Source organism: Gigantopelta aegis, chromosome 12 (assembly GCF_016097555.1).
Source record: "Gigantopelta aegis isolate Gae_Host chromosome 12, Gae_host_genome, whole genome shotgun sequence".
Classification (NCBI taxonomy): Eukaryota; Metazoa; Mollusca; class Gastropoda; order Neomphalida; family Peltospiridae; genus Gigantopelta; species Gigantopelta aegis.
In genome coordinates, this window is record NC_054710.1 from 42,383,112 (window position 1) to 42,402,532 (window position 19,421).

Here is a 19,421-nt window from a genome sequence, read left to right on the forward strand (position 1 = left end):
AAGTTCAGTCCCGACCTTTGAAAGTGGGATATTTAACAATATGTGTTCAGATCAGAACGCATTTAAAACAACAAGTAGAATAAATAAGATTATTTTATTGATTAATATCACATAAAATAGGGATCTGTATTTATTGTTTTAGACAGATCGGTATGATGCAATACAGGTATGAACACATACATATAACAATACGATTTATATTGGTACCTGCACCCCCGTTACTACAGGTATTGTTGATTGTTTATTAAGCTTTCAAAGAGGCGCGATTATTGCATCACACTTTCTGTGGTGTCCTAAGTACTGGGGAACGGCTGCCATTGTTTAAAAGGTGACCACTGGCAGCCAATGTATTAGTTTTAGAACAAAAGTTTGATGAGGTGGGGGCGTGTTCCCGTGGGCCCCCTCCCTGAGCCACTACAGGGACGGCGCATGACTGTAACACCTTTCAAAGAAACGCTTTTGTGGGTTATATTTGTTTTATCTGTGAAAATGTCCTTCTCAACTGAATTTGAAAGAAGAGTCTGGCAACCTCGAGCCATACGACTATATTTTACACCGTCTCCCATGCTCTGGTACCCTCCCCGCCTCCTCACCCTCACCCTTTTGAGCTCTAGTTTAGCTCGTGCTCGTGGTGGTTTCTTGTTTGCTGTGTCATGCGCAATCGTGGAAGAGATATGTTAAAAATATAGGTGTCATAATAATCGACCACCTTAAATAATTGTCGTAATCCCCAGGGATGAAGTGGTCACTGCAGATCCTGTCCCATCGTGATGATCCTTTCCATTACACTCGGGTTCTGATTAAGAACCACTTCCATGAAAACCCTGTGCTTGTCGGTTTGTTTAAAGTTCGGAAAAACTGCTGCTTTGATATATCCAAACACTAAACAATGGTTCACCATATTTTACATTTGAAAACTATCTCCAAAAGAATATTCCATCCATACAATTCAATTCAATAGAATAAAATTTTCGCGTTTTAAAACTAAACGTGTTCCACCTTCCCAGTAAAATATCTGAAAGGCTGCGAATCACGCTTTCATGTTATGCCAGTTTGTGTGTCACGTGGTCACGTGACTTGGCTCTTGGCGTCGACAGGCGTTTTGACAAGCGATGGGGAAAACGTGACTTTTTATTGCGAATATATTAAAAACGGGTACATTTTTAAAACTTTATTTTATTGATACTTCATATTTATTGTAAAAGGTATATGTAGATACCAAACAATAGTGAATTACGTTTTTGATAAACGTGGACCTTTAATGCAATTAAAAATACCAAACACAAACGAAAATAAGGCATCACCGAAATCCGCGCAGGATATTCCGCTAAATATGTTTTGTACCACTCCACGGTCAATGGAAATGTATGTTGCTGGAAATATTCTAACGTAAAACTAACTGTCTAGGGTGTATACTACCAAATCAAATCCCACAGACGACAATAGTAAGATATGTGGCTGAAACTCCTACCTGCAACGTATCAACCAACATAAACGCCACGGATATAAATACTACCACCCCTCACACTTAAAGTGAATCAGAAAAAATTGGGGGTCAAGCTGCTCGTTTCTGAGATAACGGGTAGCGTCTATGACTACCCTAGTTCCGCACAAAATCCGAGTACTTTTTTTTACAGGTACCTCATACATGTTTCAAGCACAAGGCTACTTCACACATTGGTACTAGATGAAATAAAATTGCATATTTTTTTTATCCAGATAAAACTATTATTTTTTACAACCAACACACTCACATTGATAACCAATCACAGGACTTGTGGTGTTCACTTCTCTATCAAAAGTTCGGTGCACCTCGAACTTTGACCCAGCCGGAAGTTATTTGGTTTAGTACTACCTCTATTGGGTATCAAACATTTAAACTGTACAGCATTCCAACCAGCAACCTTTTATATCTCATTTTCCCTCCAACTTTGTTAACACAGTGACGCGTTTATGTTTTGCTGGGAATATTAAAATGACTTTCTGGGTTTTTTTTCAGGTGGTCCAGACTCTATTACATTAAGTCCACCATCACCTGGGTCTGTAGCAGAAGGAGACAGTCTGACTGTGATGTGTGCTGCTAGTTGTAATCCACCATGTTTGTATTCCTGGATTCTGAGAAATCAGCAGATCTCACCAACCTCTCGGTTAAAACTGACAAACATCAACAGGAGTCAAACATGTGTAATGCGACCAACCCATTTTTATCAACGTCTAAAACTAAACAGCTCACACTGACAGTGTACTGTGAGTAGTATAATTTAATTTGCTTCTTTTTGTTATATTTTTGCTTAATGAACGATTCATTTTCCTGAAATTTTAATTCTTCTTTACTCGTACTTCAAAAAATGAGCTACAGTAAACAATCAGAATTATAGACGTAGATCAGTTTGATAGTGGTGATTGTTTGAGACATATTCAATATATATATATTAATTTTGATACGTAATAAAAACGTACAATATACACTGACTCCACAAGTCGTATGGCATTTGGACATTCTGTGAGCGGGACATAGCCCAGCGGTAAAGCGCTCGCTTGATGCACGATCGGTTTAGGGGTCGACCTCCGTTGGTGGGTCCATTAGGATGTTTCTCGTTCCAGTCTGTGAACTACGACTGGTATATCGAAGGCCGTGGTATATGCTATTCTGTCTGTGGGATGGTGCATATAAAGTTTCCTCTCTAAGACTATATGTTATATTATCAAATGCTTGACATCCCATATTAATAAATCAATGTGTTCTAGTGGTGTTGTTAAACAAAACAAAGTTTGACTTTGACAATCACTTACCGTAACCATTCGGACAAATATGGTAAAATAAATACAGAAATTGAACTGATTTGAATTGGAACTCTACACTAAACGGACTAAACTGACAGATAATAAAGTACAAAAAAAACATCAAAATGTGTGAACACAGTAACAATACTAATGCTCAGATAGTTTAGAATGAACATTTTAGTTTTTGTCTAGCTGGAAAAAGACTGTATGAAAGTCTCATGATTGCTTTTTAACTCCCATTTTAAGTTAGGTATGACCCCGTGTATGTTTGTTAGGCAACAACAAAGTGATTAAATTACTGTTTGCTTTACGTTTATTTTGTAGATGGTCCAGACAGTGTCCAGCTGAACACCACTTCTCCACTGACGGTGAAGGAAGGTGACGATGTAGCTGTGTCATGTGAAGTGACTAACTGTTCTATATCCTGCTCTTTCACGTGGAAGTTTAAATCTCAGAGTAAATCAACCAGCGATGTGCTGTCATTAAATAGCATACAGAGATCAGCAGCTGGTGACTACACGTGTACTGCTAGAAACACAAATACACAGACATCATTAGACAAGACCATTACCCTGGATGTGCAATGTGAGTAAAATATTTCGTTTCATTATTAGAACATTAATTCTTCATGTATATAGGTATATTAATACAAGTTAAATACGATTTTCGATTTACATAGGGGTTCATGCGAGGGGTTCGCGCCCGGACACCATGATGTGACATCCATGCTACATAATGATGTTAATTATTAATATATATGAATATCTAATGCCTCGTTTATAGGACAGCTGAATTAGTGTAATGAGTTCAGATGCCAACACATTGTATACGTTCAATAATTTGGTGTTAGCAGTGTACTTTTTAATAAGTACATGTAGAAGGCATTGATAACTATTCATTGTTCTACATTAATTAATGGACTAATCAACACTTGTAATAATGCAAAAATCCGCCTACCCTTCAGCTACATGGTTTTTAAGTGACATCGTGCATACATTTGCATATTAATGATTTACCATGCATATACATAGGCCACGCTCTCTAAATATTCATTGTTCTAGCTTAATTAATGAACAAAATTTATTTCAACTATTATTTCGTGCTTATATCCAGTTAAAGTGGAAGCACGCTGTCCTGGGCACATACCTCAGCTATCTGGGCAATCTGTCCAGGGCAATGGGTTAGTTGTTAATTGTTAGTGGTTAGTGAGAGAGAAGAGGGTGTAGTGGTCTTACATCTACCCACTGAGTCGTTAAAACTCGCTCTGGATGGGACAGTCATGAACTAATCAATACCTGCTATAGTGCACGACGTCCGCCGATCATTACTCTGTGTGGCTGACAAACTCCGAAGCAGTTTCCCTATTCCACATGGAATGATCTATTTGTTTCTAATATATGTACTTGCAGACCGATCAACAATCACTTCTCTGACTTTGAATTCTCAGTCTACAAAAGTTACAGTTGATGAGCTGACTACTATGACTCTGAGATGTGATGTTGACAGTAATCCAGGATCTGACATCAAACTGTTAAACAACTCACAGATTCTGCGTGAAGTTACAAATTCTAAACAGGCTGAGTACACGTGGAACGAGGCTGGATGTCTGGATACAGGACACTACACGTGTGAAGCGGGAAACAACATCAAGTCAGCTGTCAGTGAAAGTGTGCAGCTTGTTATCACATGTGAGTTACATATTACTATCATTAATGATTAATGTGTAAGTTATAACAGGTTAAAAATAAAAATAAATAAAATACGGTTCATTTCTTACTCAAAGTTACACATATGGTACCATGTTTATTTTATACCATTTGATACGGTTTAGTACTTTAAATAGTTTGTATGTAGTATATTCATTCCATATCATAGGCATGCCATAACTCGTGTTCCTGTTTATACCTTTACCCATTGTATAACTTAGGCAATTCTACTAACTGTAAAACTAACCCTACATAGAAAGAAAGAAAAAACCCAGAGGGATATAAAGGAGCGCCGACTTTACTTTTGTTTACTATATTTGTTATTTTCTCCATTATCGAACAGAATTAACACTCTGGTAAAGCGGCCACCTGATGCGCGACTGGTCTAGGACCGACCCCCGTCGTTTGGTTCGTTAGGCTATCTCTCATTGCAGCCAGCCCTTTTCAACTGGTGAAACAATGGCTGTGGTATGTGCTATACATGTATGTAGGGCGGTGCATGTTAAAAGTAGTTTGCTGCTAAACGCAAAGAGTAGCCCGTGGAGTGGCGGCAGTAGGTTTCCTCTATCATAATCCCCATTGGCATTAATCACATGTCCGTCGCCATATAACAGTAATAGAAATGTGTTGATGCATCGGCCAATAAAGCATTTCTTTCTTCCTCTTCCATTTACAATTTACTAGTAGCAGCAATACATACACAATTTGTATGTATAAATACAACATAGTTTGTGGGTGTAGATAGTTTTTAGTTATCTGTATGAAGAAGGAAGGAAATGTTTTATTTAATGATGCAGTCAACACATTTTATTTATGGTTATATGGCGTCGGACATATGGTTAAGGACCACACTTGTATTGAGAGAGGAAACACGCTGTCAACACTCCATGGGCTACTCTTTTCGATTAACAGGGATCTTTTATATACACCACCCCACAGACAGGGTAGTACATACCACAGCCTTTGATATGTCAATCATGGTGCACTTGATGCAGAGAGAAATAGCCCAACGGGACCACTTACGGGAATCGAACCCAAACCGACAGCGCATCAATCGAGCACTTTACCACTGGGCTACGTCTCGCTCCTTATCTGTATGAAGGTAAATGGTAATTAGTTTAAGCAATCAATATATTTTAGGTTCACCAAGAATAGACCATCGAGTTCCATTCCAGAAACAGTTTGCAGCAGCAGTAAGAGGTAATGTAACTCTGAAGATACCAGTGATTGCCAACCCAACACCGACATTCACCTGGTACAAACTGACTGATGGAAACAGAAATAACATTGGGTCTGGTAGTTCATCTACAACTGACGTATCTGCTGTTGGGAAACTCACACTAACAAATGTTCAGCGGGGAGATATTGGGACATATCAGGTTGTTGTGTCTAATGGAGCGAAAAACACAGATCTTGTGAGGAACCTGACACTTGACGTAGCAGGTATGTGTAGATGCATATGATAGTTCTAAACCGTAACTGTAGTCCATTGAGTTATTAAACGATGGATATGCTAGTTGTAAACTGTAACTGCCCCCCCCCCCCCATTGAGTTATTAAACGATGGATATGCTAGTTGTAAACTGTAACTGCCCCCCATTGAGTTATTGAAACATGGATGTGCTAGTTGTAAACCACTGAGTTATTAAAATGGGATCTCACTGCCACTCTGTCATGGTATTAATTTTTCTCATCGCCCAGTGCTATGTAACGTGTGAGTAGATGTGTTTGCTAGCTGCAGACTTAAGTAGCTGTAAAACACTGGCGAGGATTGTTATTAAACTTGGATCTTACTACAACTCCATCTTCGTCTTTCTTTCATTTATTTTTGTGATTATATCAAATTGATTACCAGGAACCAGATGAAAACAACAGCCTTGTTAGTGTAATTAGGAAGGGTTTAAGCATTTACTTATGGTTTTCCTGTGTTAGTTGAATTAGTGTGCCTCTGTTTTGTACATCCTTCATCATTTCGCTTAGGCTGTATTATATTGGTATTTTAAATGCAATGTATTGTTTAAAAATAGTGTTTTTATTGATGTATAACTTTATTTACATAATAAATGCTTGAGAATGTGAATGTTTCAGTAAATCTCTTTGTTTCTCGAAGGTTCTCCGAATATTCCCTCTGATGTCACAGCATGGAGCAGTGACCCACACTCAGTCTCAGTTGCTTGGCTGGAGGATTTAACGGAGGATCAGAACAGACGTTTATTGTACAACACCGAGCAGACACAACATCACAGTGGGCGAATCTCACTGAAGTCATTCCAGAAAAAGGTGTTAACACGATTCAGAAAGCTGTTATACCAAATCTTCAATCAAACACGAGATATATTGTGCGGGTTTTGGCTTACAATAAATATGGATACAAAGGCTTTACTGAGGAACAGGAAGCCTTCACTGCACCTCCAGGTAATAATCATAATATACAGACTCTTAGATAGAGTTTTGTTATAACGCTGGGCCAGCTGTAGTTCAGTACTATTGGTGCAAGCAATCACATGGTCGATCCCCCTGGATGGTTCGAACTGATCTTTCCCATCCCAGGCAGTGACCCCACAACAGCTATATTAAAAATATATTTACTGCTCGAAGCTCTATGCAATATACATGTGATCCAATTTAGTGAATGAAATGTACCTTGATCTGATTAGTTCGATTGGAGGCCCATAATGAGTACAGTTTTTCCATAACTTTAAAGCGAACATGCTAAAATATGTGTCTTCATTTTGGGAAGTGGTTATGACATTGTTTCGTTTTTACTATTTTATTTAATTTTGATTATTTTTTTTTATATTTCTCAACAACAGACACGTATATTATTAATGCAGAAGACGTGCTCTCAGTAAAATGGTGGTAATTGTTGTTTGCTTTATTAAAGGTGAATCGTTTCTAGCAGCCTCATCAAACGAAGTAACTGGAGCAGGGATTGCAGTCGGGATTGTGACTGGAATTGCTATCGCTTCTGTGGCAGCGACTGTCTTTGTTATTTTGTGGAGACGAGGCTATGTGTGTGCATCTTCAAAATCAGGTGGGCCTAATATAGATATGTATATGTATATGTATATGTATATGTATATGTATACGTATACGTATACGTATACGTATATGTACTTGCACTTGCACTTGCACTTGCACTTGCACTTGTACTTGTATTTGTATATATGACGAATATGTGTTTGATTCCCATATTCTTTTGTCTATTACATTTATCAATATCTTATGGACGTTTATCTACTTACTGAAGTCGTTGGCTCATGAAAAACGTTATTGTTAAAATATTGGCGTTTTTTTTTAAATATATATTATTTGGTATATTATTGTTTTGGCGAACTCTTGGAAATATGTACATATGGATAAAAGTTAAACACTATGTTTATAAACATTATTTGAGCATGTTGTTTGTTTCCATCTCGTGCTTATTGTTTTATATCCTTTCTCTGTTTTCTTGACAGATGGGCAGAAACCAGAAGGTAATGTGTGAGTATAAAACTGCGTTTTTAATTATTTTATTTATAAATGAAACACGTTTACAAACACAAACACATACACATACATAGCCACGTATATGTATATACACACACACACAGATACACACACACACACACACACACACACACACACACACCATGACACGCACACACATGAGAACGATTATGCAAATATACACACATAAGAGCAAACAGGTGACCATGTCGAACTATTTTAAACATTGATTCATGCATTTATACATTAGGAGTTTATATTTGTATTCCATGTTTGAGGCAATGAATACATCTTGTAAGGAAGGAAATGGCCATACTGGCTGCATTTTACTTTAAGAATAAAACATGAGATATTGCTTCTAAAATGTTAGCTAACTCTTGATAAACACCCCTCCCTTAAAATACTCTGGATTGTAGCTTTGTTACAGCTTGAATCTAAATAGCCATACTCTGAATGAGAGAAATAACTACATGTTGTCTTTCACGAGAGAAATAGTGTGATAACTACATGTTGTATACCACGAGATAAATAATGTTATAACTACATGTTGTATATCACGAGAGAAATAATGTGATAACTATATGTTGTATACCGCGAGCGAAATAATGGCATAACTACATGTTGTATATCACGAGCGAAATAATGTGATAACTATATTGATTATACTATACTTTGGTATATTGCTTTGTTTCAGACATCAACAAGCACAACTAGAAGACAGAAGAAGTGGAAAAAATCAAGGTAAATTTATTTTATTTTCATTGTATACATGTTTATACGTTCTCTCTATATTTCGTCACATTGCACACACTCGCTCACTCGCTCACTAAATCATATATGTACACACACACACGCACACACACACACACACCCACCCACACACTCGCTCACTAAATCATATATGTACACACACACACACACACACTGCATACACACACACTCACATATTCCAACATACAACACATACACTCGCAAATACACGCACACACCAAATAAATACAATCTATTTTATTTATGTGTTTATAAACATGTTATATTATCACGCGGCATGTATTAATTCTCTTGATATGATACTACACGATGATTATTGTTTAATGGTGTATTAATTTGTCAGTTGGTGAGTTACCTTTTAAATGCTCAAGTTACGTTTTGAAACATATGTTTACATATATGTGTTGTAGGATGTAAAATGTTAAATGTATATGTATGAATGTATAAATGTATGAAGAGTATAACTGCTTTTCAGAACTCGGTAATTCTGATGACCAGATAAACACGTACGAGGGACTTGGAACTCGAGACGATACGCCGTATGCAAAAATGGAACTTTATGAAAATCTCAAAACATGAGGTATCCACATCTTATTGGTGTATTAAATACTAATTTTACTGGTACATCCAATACTCATGTTATTGGTATATTATATCATTAAAACATGCAGAAAATATTTAATTTCTTCTAGTATCAAGGTCTTCGGGAAGGTACCTCTTTACAGTAAGCAACGATATAACAAAATATAAAGTAAAGATTTGTGGGAAGTGACATATGGATGACGATGTATACCAATACGAGTATTACAGTGAGACCAAACTGTGGTTTACAAAACAGACGATCAAACTATATTTGTGTGTACTTTCATTTTTATCTTGTTTCACATTTCTGTAGTTTCTTAAATGTGAATTGTCACAGACACAAACTGTTTATTGGGTTTTTATTCCTTCTTTTGCAGAAACCATTATGGTAATATACGTCACAGAATTATGTTGCACGAGGTACATTTAACACTGAAGAATTCAAATGGATTCTGTTGGACTTTCCGAGGCGAAGTCACGATATGCGTAATGCTACACTACTTACTGAACTGATATCTATGGAATACCTTATATTTGTAGTGGAAATAATCGATGCGATTAATCTAGAAATGTTCATTTCCATAGTTTAGGTACCCCATTGAACAATATATATATGAAAATAGTCTTATATAACTGTATATATTGTGCATAGTTTGTTTATAAAAGCAGACTTAAGAGTTTGTATAATAAGCTGCGTTCACATTTACACTGGTTTAACTAAACTGGTATAACGAAAAGTGTTTTGGCTAACCCAGTATAGTTAAACCAGTTTAACTTGAGTAAGAGTGAACACAGCTATATTCGGTACATAATTATATATTGATAGCAAATAGTCTTATAGTTGTACATACATATTGTACATCGTTATGTATTGGCCTTCTAAACCTATTTCATGTTTATATTTGTAGTTACTGGTGTATACTCGTTCGTGTATATTGTTTTTTATTGTAACTTGCATGCATTGTATTTAACATACTCGGTATGACGTTTATAAATTATGGAATGGAATTGTATTGCTAAGTTATGTTTCTGTTTAGCAGACGTGTTATCAGGTTTGTTGTCCTATCTAGGTACGGCTTTGAAACTCAGATCATGATGGGGTTAAACAACTGGTAGTCCGAGTGAGAAATCGTTAGCCAAAACACCCTGGGTTACCGCTAAGCTCGAGCCGTGACATGCGGGGTTTTTTCCCCAAGCAATGTGCCTTTATTATTAAAACAAATTATTTATGATATGATATGAATTGCAGTCGAAGTTAAACAATGCGGAGATATGATCTTTGATTACGGTAACGGTTTCGCTTTACCCTAACCTGTTACTTATTTGTTGTTTTTTGTTTTAGTTATCTTTCTGTTTTTGTCTTATGTTTATTACTATATAAAGGCTTAACTTATTTTTATTTGTTTAACCTACATTAAGATCATCGGTAAGTTTTATAATAAATAATTAAATTTATTTTTATTTTGTTGAAATATTTAAATCTTATTACTAGAGTAAACTGTATTACATCGGACTTGGATTTATCTGACAAGATTTTGACAAGATTTTGTATCACGCGTCCTGTTACATTTGTAGATTTATAACAGAATCAAGAAAATTTAACATCACATTATGGCCAGACAGTTATCTGTGACTGAATATCAGGTTTCATAAATTGACAATTGTTGATTGATTAATAACAATCTATTTATGTTGGACACAAATGTTTTATACAAGCATTTCTAGCAAGGGTATGTAAGGAAAGTGAGATTTAGCTCAGTTAGTTGAGTGCTCGCTTGAGGTGCTTGCATCGCAGGATCAAACCACTTCGGTGGATCCATTCAACTGACTGGAATTGTTGTCGTTTCAACCAGTTAATCAGCGCACCACTACTGGTAAAAGGCCGTGGTATGTGCTTTCCTGTCTGTGGGAAGGTGCATATAAAAGAGGCATTGCTGCATTAGCAAAAATGCAGCCGGTTTCCTCTAATTAGTACGTGTAATAATTACCAAATATTTGACATCCAATAGCCGATGATTAATTAATCAATGTACTCTAGTGTTGTTGTTAAACAAAACAAACTTTAATGTTTCAACCCTGTCTTGAAACATGATAAAAAATATTATACAATTTGATGGCATTCTTATATGATTCAGTAATAGAAACTTGCAAGATTATAGATTACCCGCATGAGTCGGAAGTAGAGGTAACATCTGAAAGTATGGAATCTGTTTCATACCTCAATCTATGCATAGAGATGCAAAGAGACACTGGTCTCCAAGCTAAGCTGTTTGACAAAAGGGATGACTTCTACTTCTCAATAGTCAATTTTCTATTATGTCGAAAAATATACCGTCTGCTCCATTTTTTTTCTTTTGGTGTCTATTATACATCACAACTTCTAAGATACCTCGGCGCACGTTCATTGTATGCAGATTTCCAACAACGTCATATCATTCTGGCACAGAAAGTATTCCATCTGTGTTATGGTGTCCCATGTCTCATGGGGACATTCAGAAAGTTTTATGGTAGATAGTTGGATACTCAGGATATGCTCACCTTTCGCGATCACCTCATACAATCACTGTTCATGTCATTACAGCTGAATTTATTCCAATTAGCTCTTTCCTGTGGTAGTTTTGATTTAGTGTGTTATTCTGGGTGTGACTGTCCTCTTTGTGGCGGTGTACGAGGGATGAAATCTCCAGTAAAGATCTCACCGGGAGTGTCTGTCCTCCAGTAAATGAGACACTAGTTAGAGGTTCGTAAAATCAACCTCGATCTTCCCAAAGACTCATTCGACTCAGCATTGTGCAGAGTTACGGTCTTGATCATGGATAACGAGTTTTGTCGTTCAGATTGTTATACACTGATCTTTGTTTTGTACAAACAAAAAATGTTAACGTTGTTGTTATGGGTTTTAAAACTTAATCTATTTTATAACAGTTTTAACATTAATTACAGAGTTCCATGTCGATTCAAAAGGCCTACTCGTTTTACTTGATCGAGAAACTTGCATTGAATTAATTGGTCTATATCTACTGGCAATGCAGTAGGACCCAGTGATAATGTGAAAACAAAAAAGCAGAACTGGAGTTTGACCTATGGCAAAGGTCAATGAATTATCGCCCTTTATTAGTAAGCCATCGGACTACATGCTGGAAGGTACAGGGTTCGCAGCCCAATGGGCTCAATGGATAGGTGTAAAGTCACTACACCCTCTTCTCTCTCACTAACCACTAACAACCTAGCAACTAACCCACTGTCCTGTACATACAGCCGAGATAGCCGAGGTGTGTGCCCATGACATCATGCTTGAACCTTTATTGGATATAAGCTTGAAAATAAGATGAAATAAGTAAATAAATAAATAATATATTTTGTATGAGTTTTAATTATTAATTCCTCGATTACATTTTGGCAAACAGACGATAACAAGTAGAAGGGAGTAATTCAGAAGGTCTACTCGTTTTACTTGATCGTGAAACTTGAACTGAATTAATTGGTCTCTATCTGCTGCCTTTCAGTATTTGTACATGCCCCTATGCCACTAAGGTTTCGAATATCTGCTGGCAATGCAGTGGTAATGTGAAAACAATGGACGCAGATCTGGAGTTTGACCAATGGCAAATGCCAAGGAATTATTGCCCTTTATGAGGGCACTCTGAAATTATACGTACCACCTCGGTGTAAACAGCTGTTTATTAGTGTGTTTTGAAGCGTCTGTTCGCATAATATTACTTTGTCCGCCACTGTACCCAGAGGAAAGGTGGTCATTTTGTTTGTGTGTTTTTTTCTTCAGAAGATGGAGCATTGCAAAAGAATGGTTATAGACTTAATAATTCATTGACTGTGTGAAAAAACCCAAACCAAACCAAGCCGTGAATCGCTGTAGAATGAGATGTTTGTATGGCATTGCCAAAAACAGATCCCTTATCGTCGTGTGTATTATTTTTATTCTGTTTATTTTATTTCAATAACATTCATTGGGATATTATATTTCCTTCTCTTTCTGTGTTATGTGAACATTTCTTTATTTATGTCATTTGTTCAGCGCCTTTTACTATGTGTTGGGGGTTGGGAATGGAGTGAGAAGATGCTAGTTGGTTCGCATCTACCTCTCCATAGCCCTCATTAATCACGTTGCTTTGTTATTTTATTAATTTTTTTCTTTCCTTGTTATTTTTTCTTTTTTTCTTTTTAAATCAGTAATTTTACAAAACTAAAATAAAAAGTGTTATAGAAACAACACACTTTTTTTATTTAGCCCGCTGAGTGTATTTCAAAATAGGATGGGGTTACTGTCAGTTCAAATGTGTGTGTGTGTGTGTGTGTGTGTGTGTGTGTGTGTGTGTGTGAAATCCGTATTGAGGGCCCGAATATGTTGTAGGAGGGGGGGAGGGGGGTCAGATGTATTCTAACCGGCCTTAGTGGTGTTGTGGTTAAGCCATCGGACATAAGGCTGGTAGGTAATGGGTTCGCAGCCCGGTACCGACTAGCACCCAGAATACGTTTTAACGACTCAGTGGGTAGGTGTAAGATCACTACACCCTCTTCTCTTTCACTAACCACTAACAGCTAATAACTAGCCCACGGTCCTGGACAAAAAAAATATATCATTTGGATATTTAATATTTATCCTATAACTTACCCATGATATCCATGTCATAAACCCATGTGATAATTTAATGTATTAACCCGCTTCGTAATGGTATGCAAATTTGCAAGGTCTCTAGGTAATGTGTTGCTGTGGATGGGTCATCTGCTTACAAGCCAACAAGACCTGCATACCTGAGCGTAACGTTTTCAAAGGTTTAGTTAAAATGCGTGACGTCAGACCAATTTGTGCTAATCATGATGGCGTCATATTACCGAAAGCAGCGACTTTAGTACTGTGATTTGCTAAAACATTAATTCAAATGTTAGTTTAGAAGTGTTATAGGATAAATAGAATTCACTACTCGTGTTTGTAATATGTAGAATATCAACCTCGTCTAGTTAATTGGTATTTGTTTCGGCATAGCCTCGACAAATACCGATTAACATAGACTCGGTTGATATTTTCCATATTAAAACACACTCGTGACGAATCCTCTATTGATCCTGTAACTTACCCATGATATCTATGTCATAAACCCATGTGTTAATTTACTTTATTAACCCGGCTAATAATGGTATGCAAATTTGCAAGGTCTCTAGATAATATGTTGTTGTGGATGAGTCATTTGCTTACAAGCCAACAAGACCCGTGTACCGTAACGTTTTCAAAGATTTGGTTAAAATGCATGACGTCAAACTAATCCGTGCTAATAGTGATGACGTCACGTTATCGATAGTTGCGACTTCAGTACTGTGATTTACTATAAAACTGAATTTAAATGTTATTTTAGAAGTGTTATAGGATAAATAGAATTCGCTACTCATGTTTTTTTTTAATATGTAAAATAACAACCTCGTCTAGTTAATCAGTATTAGTCTTACATTTAATATATATATATTGGTGTGGGTGGAAGGTTAAACCACTCTATGTATGTATGAATGTATATATGATTTTATACAATTTAATACAGTTTGAAAAAGAGGTTTGATTGTAAGGTGGGTGGTGAGGGCATGACCCCCGTGACCCCCCCCCCCCCCCCCCCACACCCGACTCCCGCTATTCCAGATATAAAAAAAAAAACCCCACAAAAACATTAAAACAATTTATTAAGAATATATATTATGCTGAAAAATTTGATATAATTTTCATTACTCTACGAATGAAAATTAGTGGTTTTAAATGAGAATATTCATATATCACGATAAGAGCCACCATAGATAATTATAATTAGGCCGGGAATAATACAGTGGATATATTGATCGGTGCGTCTACGAGTGTCACCTGTCGGAATGTCACTTCTTCTTTCCCACTGACCAAATGCTAAAGACAAATAAATTGAGAATGCCTGCATTTGGTCAAGTGGTTCAACTAAGCAATGCTCGACGATGTAGATTACAGGGATCAGGTAGGAACATTAATGTATCTGCATATTGCTAACAGACCTGCCTAATTTTAGTCCTTTTTTAATTCACCCCTTCTTGATAAATAAAACATATGTTATAAATTCAACTATCCCCTCCATCTTCTTTTGGTCAGTTGAAGGATCGTTTCGTTTTGAGTGTGGATGGGTAAATTTATATTACCAATACTCTCACGCTTTCCACTCATGCTTTCCATTCGAACAGAAAAGAAATGTTTCTATATCAACATAATACTGCATCAGGACATTTTAAAGTACAGTTATTTGGTATAAGATATATTATTATTTCGATATTTGATCTACAAAGTCAACAAGGAAACTTTCAACCACATGATTAGCTATCCCTAGCAAATAACAGCAAGGGTTGTGTCTATGGACTATTCTTATACATTACAGCACATATTATGACCCATCATAGGGAATTAGCTGAGATAGAATGTAAAAGCAGCTGGTCTACTGAAAGTACTTTCCACGTAAATCTGTGTCAGAGTATAACATCCTTGTTGTAACAACTGATGCGGAACGAAGCGATGTTGCTGAGTGGGGACACTAAAGGTGTAACGATACGGGTAGGCCGCCATGCGGTATTTATTCCAATGCGTGGGTCGCTATGCGATACATATCCCAATATGTGGGTCGCTATGCGATACATATTCCAATACGTGGGTCGCTATGCGATACTTATCCCGATAATTGATGGTATTGAAGGACTCGAGCTTATAAAACTTTAGGGTTTTGATTCAAATATCTATTGACACCACACGCATTTAATGTGTATGGCGTTGCCATGACTTTATATGTTATAAATAGTTATTTCCCAAACTTTAACTTACTTTCAAAATTATCACTATTAGTTGAAATGTGAAACTGTGCATTAGGAATGTCCTGCTTGGATGTCAATTATTTATTGGGTGGGTGGGGGGGGGGGGGGGGAGTGAAATCAAGCTAGGCAAAGTACATATTTGAAATCAGCACTCACAAAATATAGTTCAAACCAAAAATGTTTTATTAAAGCTTTTTTTTTTTTTTTTTTTTTTTTTTGTATTAAAGCACGTCTAGATGTATGAAGCTGCCATCAATCATTTTATCTTGCACATTCTGAAAGGACCGATGGTACAGATGCAATTACAACATCTCACGTAAATTCAAATAAGGCCTAAGTATAATAATTACACAGACAGCTCACATTATGGGAATCTCACTATCTGATAAAATAATTTTCATGAGATTTCCCCGATTCTATATCAATCGTTATAGGCATCTGAAGATAATGCACTGACATTCTCAGCTGAAATTTCAATTAACATATAGCCACCATATCCACTTCCCTCCCCAGTCTGTGACATTGTTCAACGCCTATGATATATACCGGAATAATTTGGACATTTTCGAAAACTCAGGATGAAATAAAATTAGGAGGTAGCACCTTACAAGTATCTTGATGTTACGTAGGTGAAAGTAATTCTTTGTTGAGATGCAGATATAAATGAAGTGTTGAGTATGCTATAGAAACAGTCGTTCCTGAAGAAAGAAAACGTTTTATTTAACAACACACTCTTATCCATCTTCGCAAGTCATGGTACTATTCCGTGTAACAACGGCACATTGTACCTTGGTAAAGTTACCCGAGTAAACCGATTCTGACTACTAGCGCCTTCTACAGGATATAAATTTAAAGCAGCGATTATATCCCTTACATGATGTCATAACTGACTAATCGCATTGTACGAGAAAGAAATATGGCTTCCCCCATCTACAGTAACCCAGTACCTCTGATAACTGTATAATTATGGGGAATGTTTAGATACATATATATCTTCGTTGTTGGTGGGTTTTCTTGGACAAAATAGCGTGGCAAACAGCACATGACCGCAAACACATTGTATGCATGGTATTGTTCCATTTTGACGAAAGTGGGTCTAAGCAACCCATAAATGAATTAAAATCCACTGTCACTGACACTGTCGACTAGTTCTAATGGCGAAAACATGCTTACATTTGCACGTAAATTAGGGCGAAAGCGAAAGGTCTGCTAAGTGCCCATAACTTGCTTTTTCACAAAGCGCTTCATTTGCACGCTTTGCATGTGTATTCCATGTTCCCAATGCTGAATTTCCGTATAATTGGAGCTTGCGTTCGTGTACGGTGCACACTCCAAATTCGACAATGGTACGACATCAACTGACTATCGAAGATCGAGGAAGGGCTATTGCTTGGCTTCAGGATGGCAATACGCAAAGAAATGTTGCTCTGAGACTTGGTGTCAGTCAGAGTGTCGTAGGCCGACTGTGGCAACGGTACCAAGCAACGAATTCTGTTCGAAATCGTCCACATTCGGGAAGACCTCGAAGCACTACAAATAGAGAGGACCGCTACATCACCAATATGGCTCTACGTCAACGCACAACCACTGCACGCCGATTACGTGACAATCTGCGGACTGCGTCTGGAACTCGAGTGTCTGATCAAACCATACGCAATCGTCTGAGAGCCAATAATCTACGCTGCCGTCGCCAGGCTGTTCGACCACCACTCCTACCACGTCACAGAACGGCCAGACGTCACTGGTGCACACTTCATCTGCGGTGGCAACGTCTTCAGTGGTGTCGAGTGATGTTCACTGATGAGTCCAGGTTTAGTCTCCAGTTCAACGACGGTCGGGTTCGTGTCTACAGACGTCCTGGGGAGCGCTTCGCTGACGTTAACGTTAGACAACGTCACCGGTTCGGTGGTGGCAGCGTCATGGTGTGGGGCGGCATCTCTATCCACCACAGGACCCCCCTCTATGTGGTGGATGGCAATCTGAATGGAATCCGCTATCTGAATGAGATTATCCGGCCGTTGGTTCTCCCAGGCCTTCAGCAGATTGGCGGCGGGGCAGTTCTGCAGGATGACAATGCCAGACCCCACCGCGCCAGGGTGGTAACGGACTTTCTCAGACAACAAGGTATTGCCAGGATGGATTGGCCAGCATATTCGCCTGACTTGGCCCCAATAGAGTACGCCTGGGACGAATTAGGCAGGAGAGTTCGGGATAGCCATGCCCCTCCGGCCAACCTTCATGATTTGGTTCAACTTCTTATGGCAGAGTGGCAGGACATTCCCCAAGAGTTCTTCAGACGTCTGATCAACAGCATGAGGCAACGATGTGTCGAGTGTATTCGCGCCAGGGGTGGATTCACACACTATTAAACGAATGTTCTAATGTGTAAAATCCATGTTTGACAACCTTCAACTTTGACAGCATGTCATGTGACTTTCTTGTATACAGTGACGTTTATGTGTGTTTTTTTGTAAATATGGAACAATAAATTAAATTTTTGGTGTAGTTTACATCATCAATCTAATACACTCTGAAACTTATTTGGTTATAAATTTTTGACCCTTAAATTCATTTGAGTAGTATATATATTGTTAATAATAATGTTTATGCCTTACGTTTTGTTTTCGCATTGAAATAAGACACATTAATGCAACATATTGCTAGCAATAGACTGCAGACAGATTACTTCAATGTTCATAAAGCGTTGATTAACAGAAGAGCGTTGAATTATTTGAAATGACAATTAGCACTTCGCAGCTGATATCTAGTTACGACTACGGTCCCACTCGCTTACGACGTATAATTATTGCCAGTCCAAGGGCTACTCTTTTCGATTACATACACCATACCATACACAGGGCAGTACATATCCCGGCCTGTGTTACACCAGTTGTGGAGCACTGGCTGGAACGAGAAATATCCCAATGGTTTCACCGTCGGGAATCGATCGTTTATCAAGCAAGCTCTTTACCACTGCCCCCCCCCCCCCCCCCCCCCACACTCCTCCAGTCGTACGAGAAAATTGTCCCACCTATATGTTTTGTTGATTGTTCACATACAGAACACCACCTACACTGTACCCGGAAGAAACCCAGTTTATAAAGATCAGTTTTATAATGGCTGTGTTACTGTACACAATAGTTTGTATCTCCGCTCTAAAACACGTTCTAGGTAAGTGTGTTGCACTTATGTATTTATAAAACAAATATTCCAAGTTATGAAGTGCTAGCAACGAGTTTACGCTGAATATAATTACACACTGTACGTC

At 37.7% G+C, this 19,421-nt stretch overlaps 1 protein-coding gene across 1 annotated transcript; it reads left to right on the forward strand.

Moving 5' to 3' along the window:
• Positions 1-7,342: 7,342 nt before the first annotated feature.
• LOC121386059 lies at positions 7,343-9,847 on the forward strand. Its single transcript, XM_041516857.1, has 5 exons — positions 7,343-7,523; positions 7,948-7,972; positions 8,673-8,719; positions 9,225-9,329; positions 9,709-9,847. Exons 1-4 carry the CDS (start codon positions 7,343-7,345, stop codon positions 9,326-9,328), a joined length of 357 nt encoding a protein of 118 aa, XP_041372791.1. The 3' UTR covers position 9,329; positions 9,709-9,847.
• Positions 9,848-19,421: the final 9,574 nt, after the last annotated feature.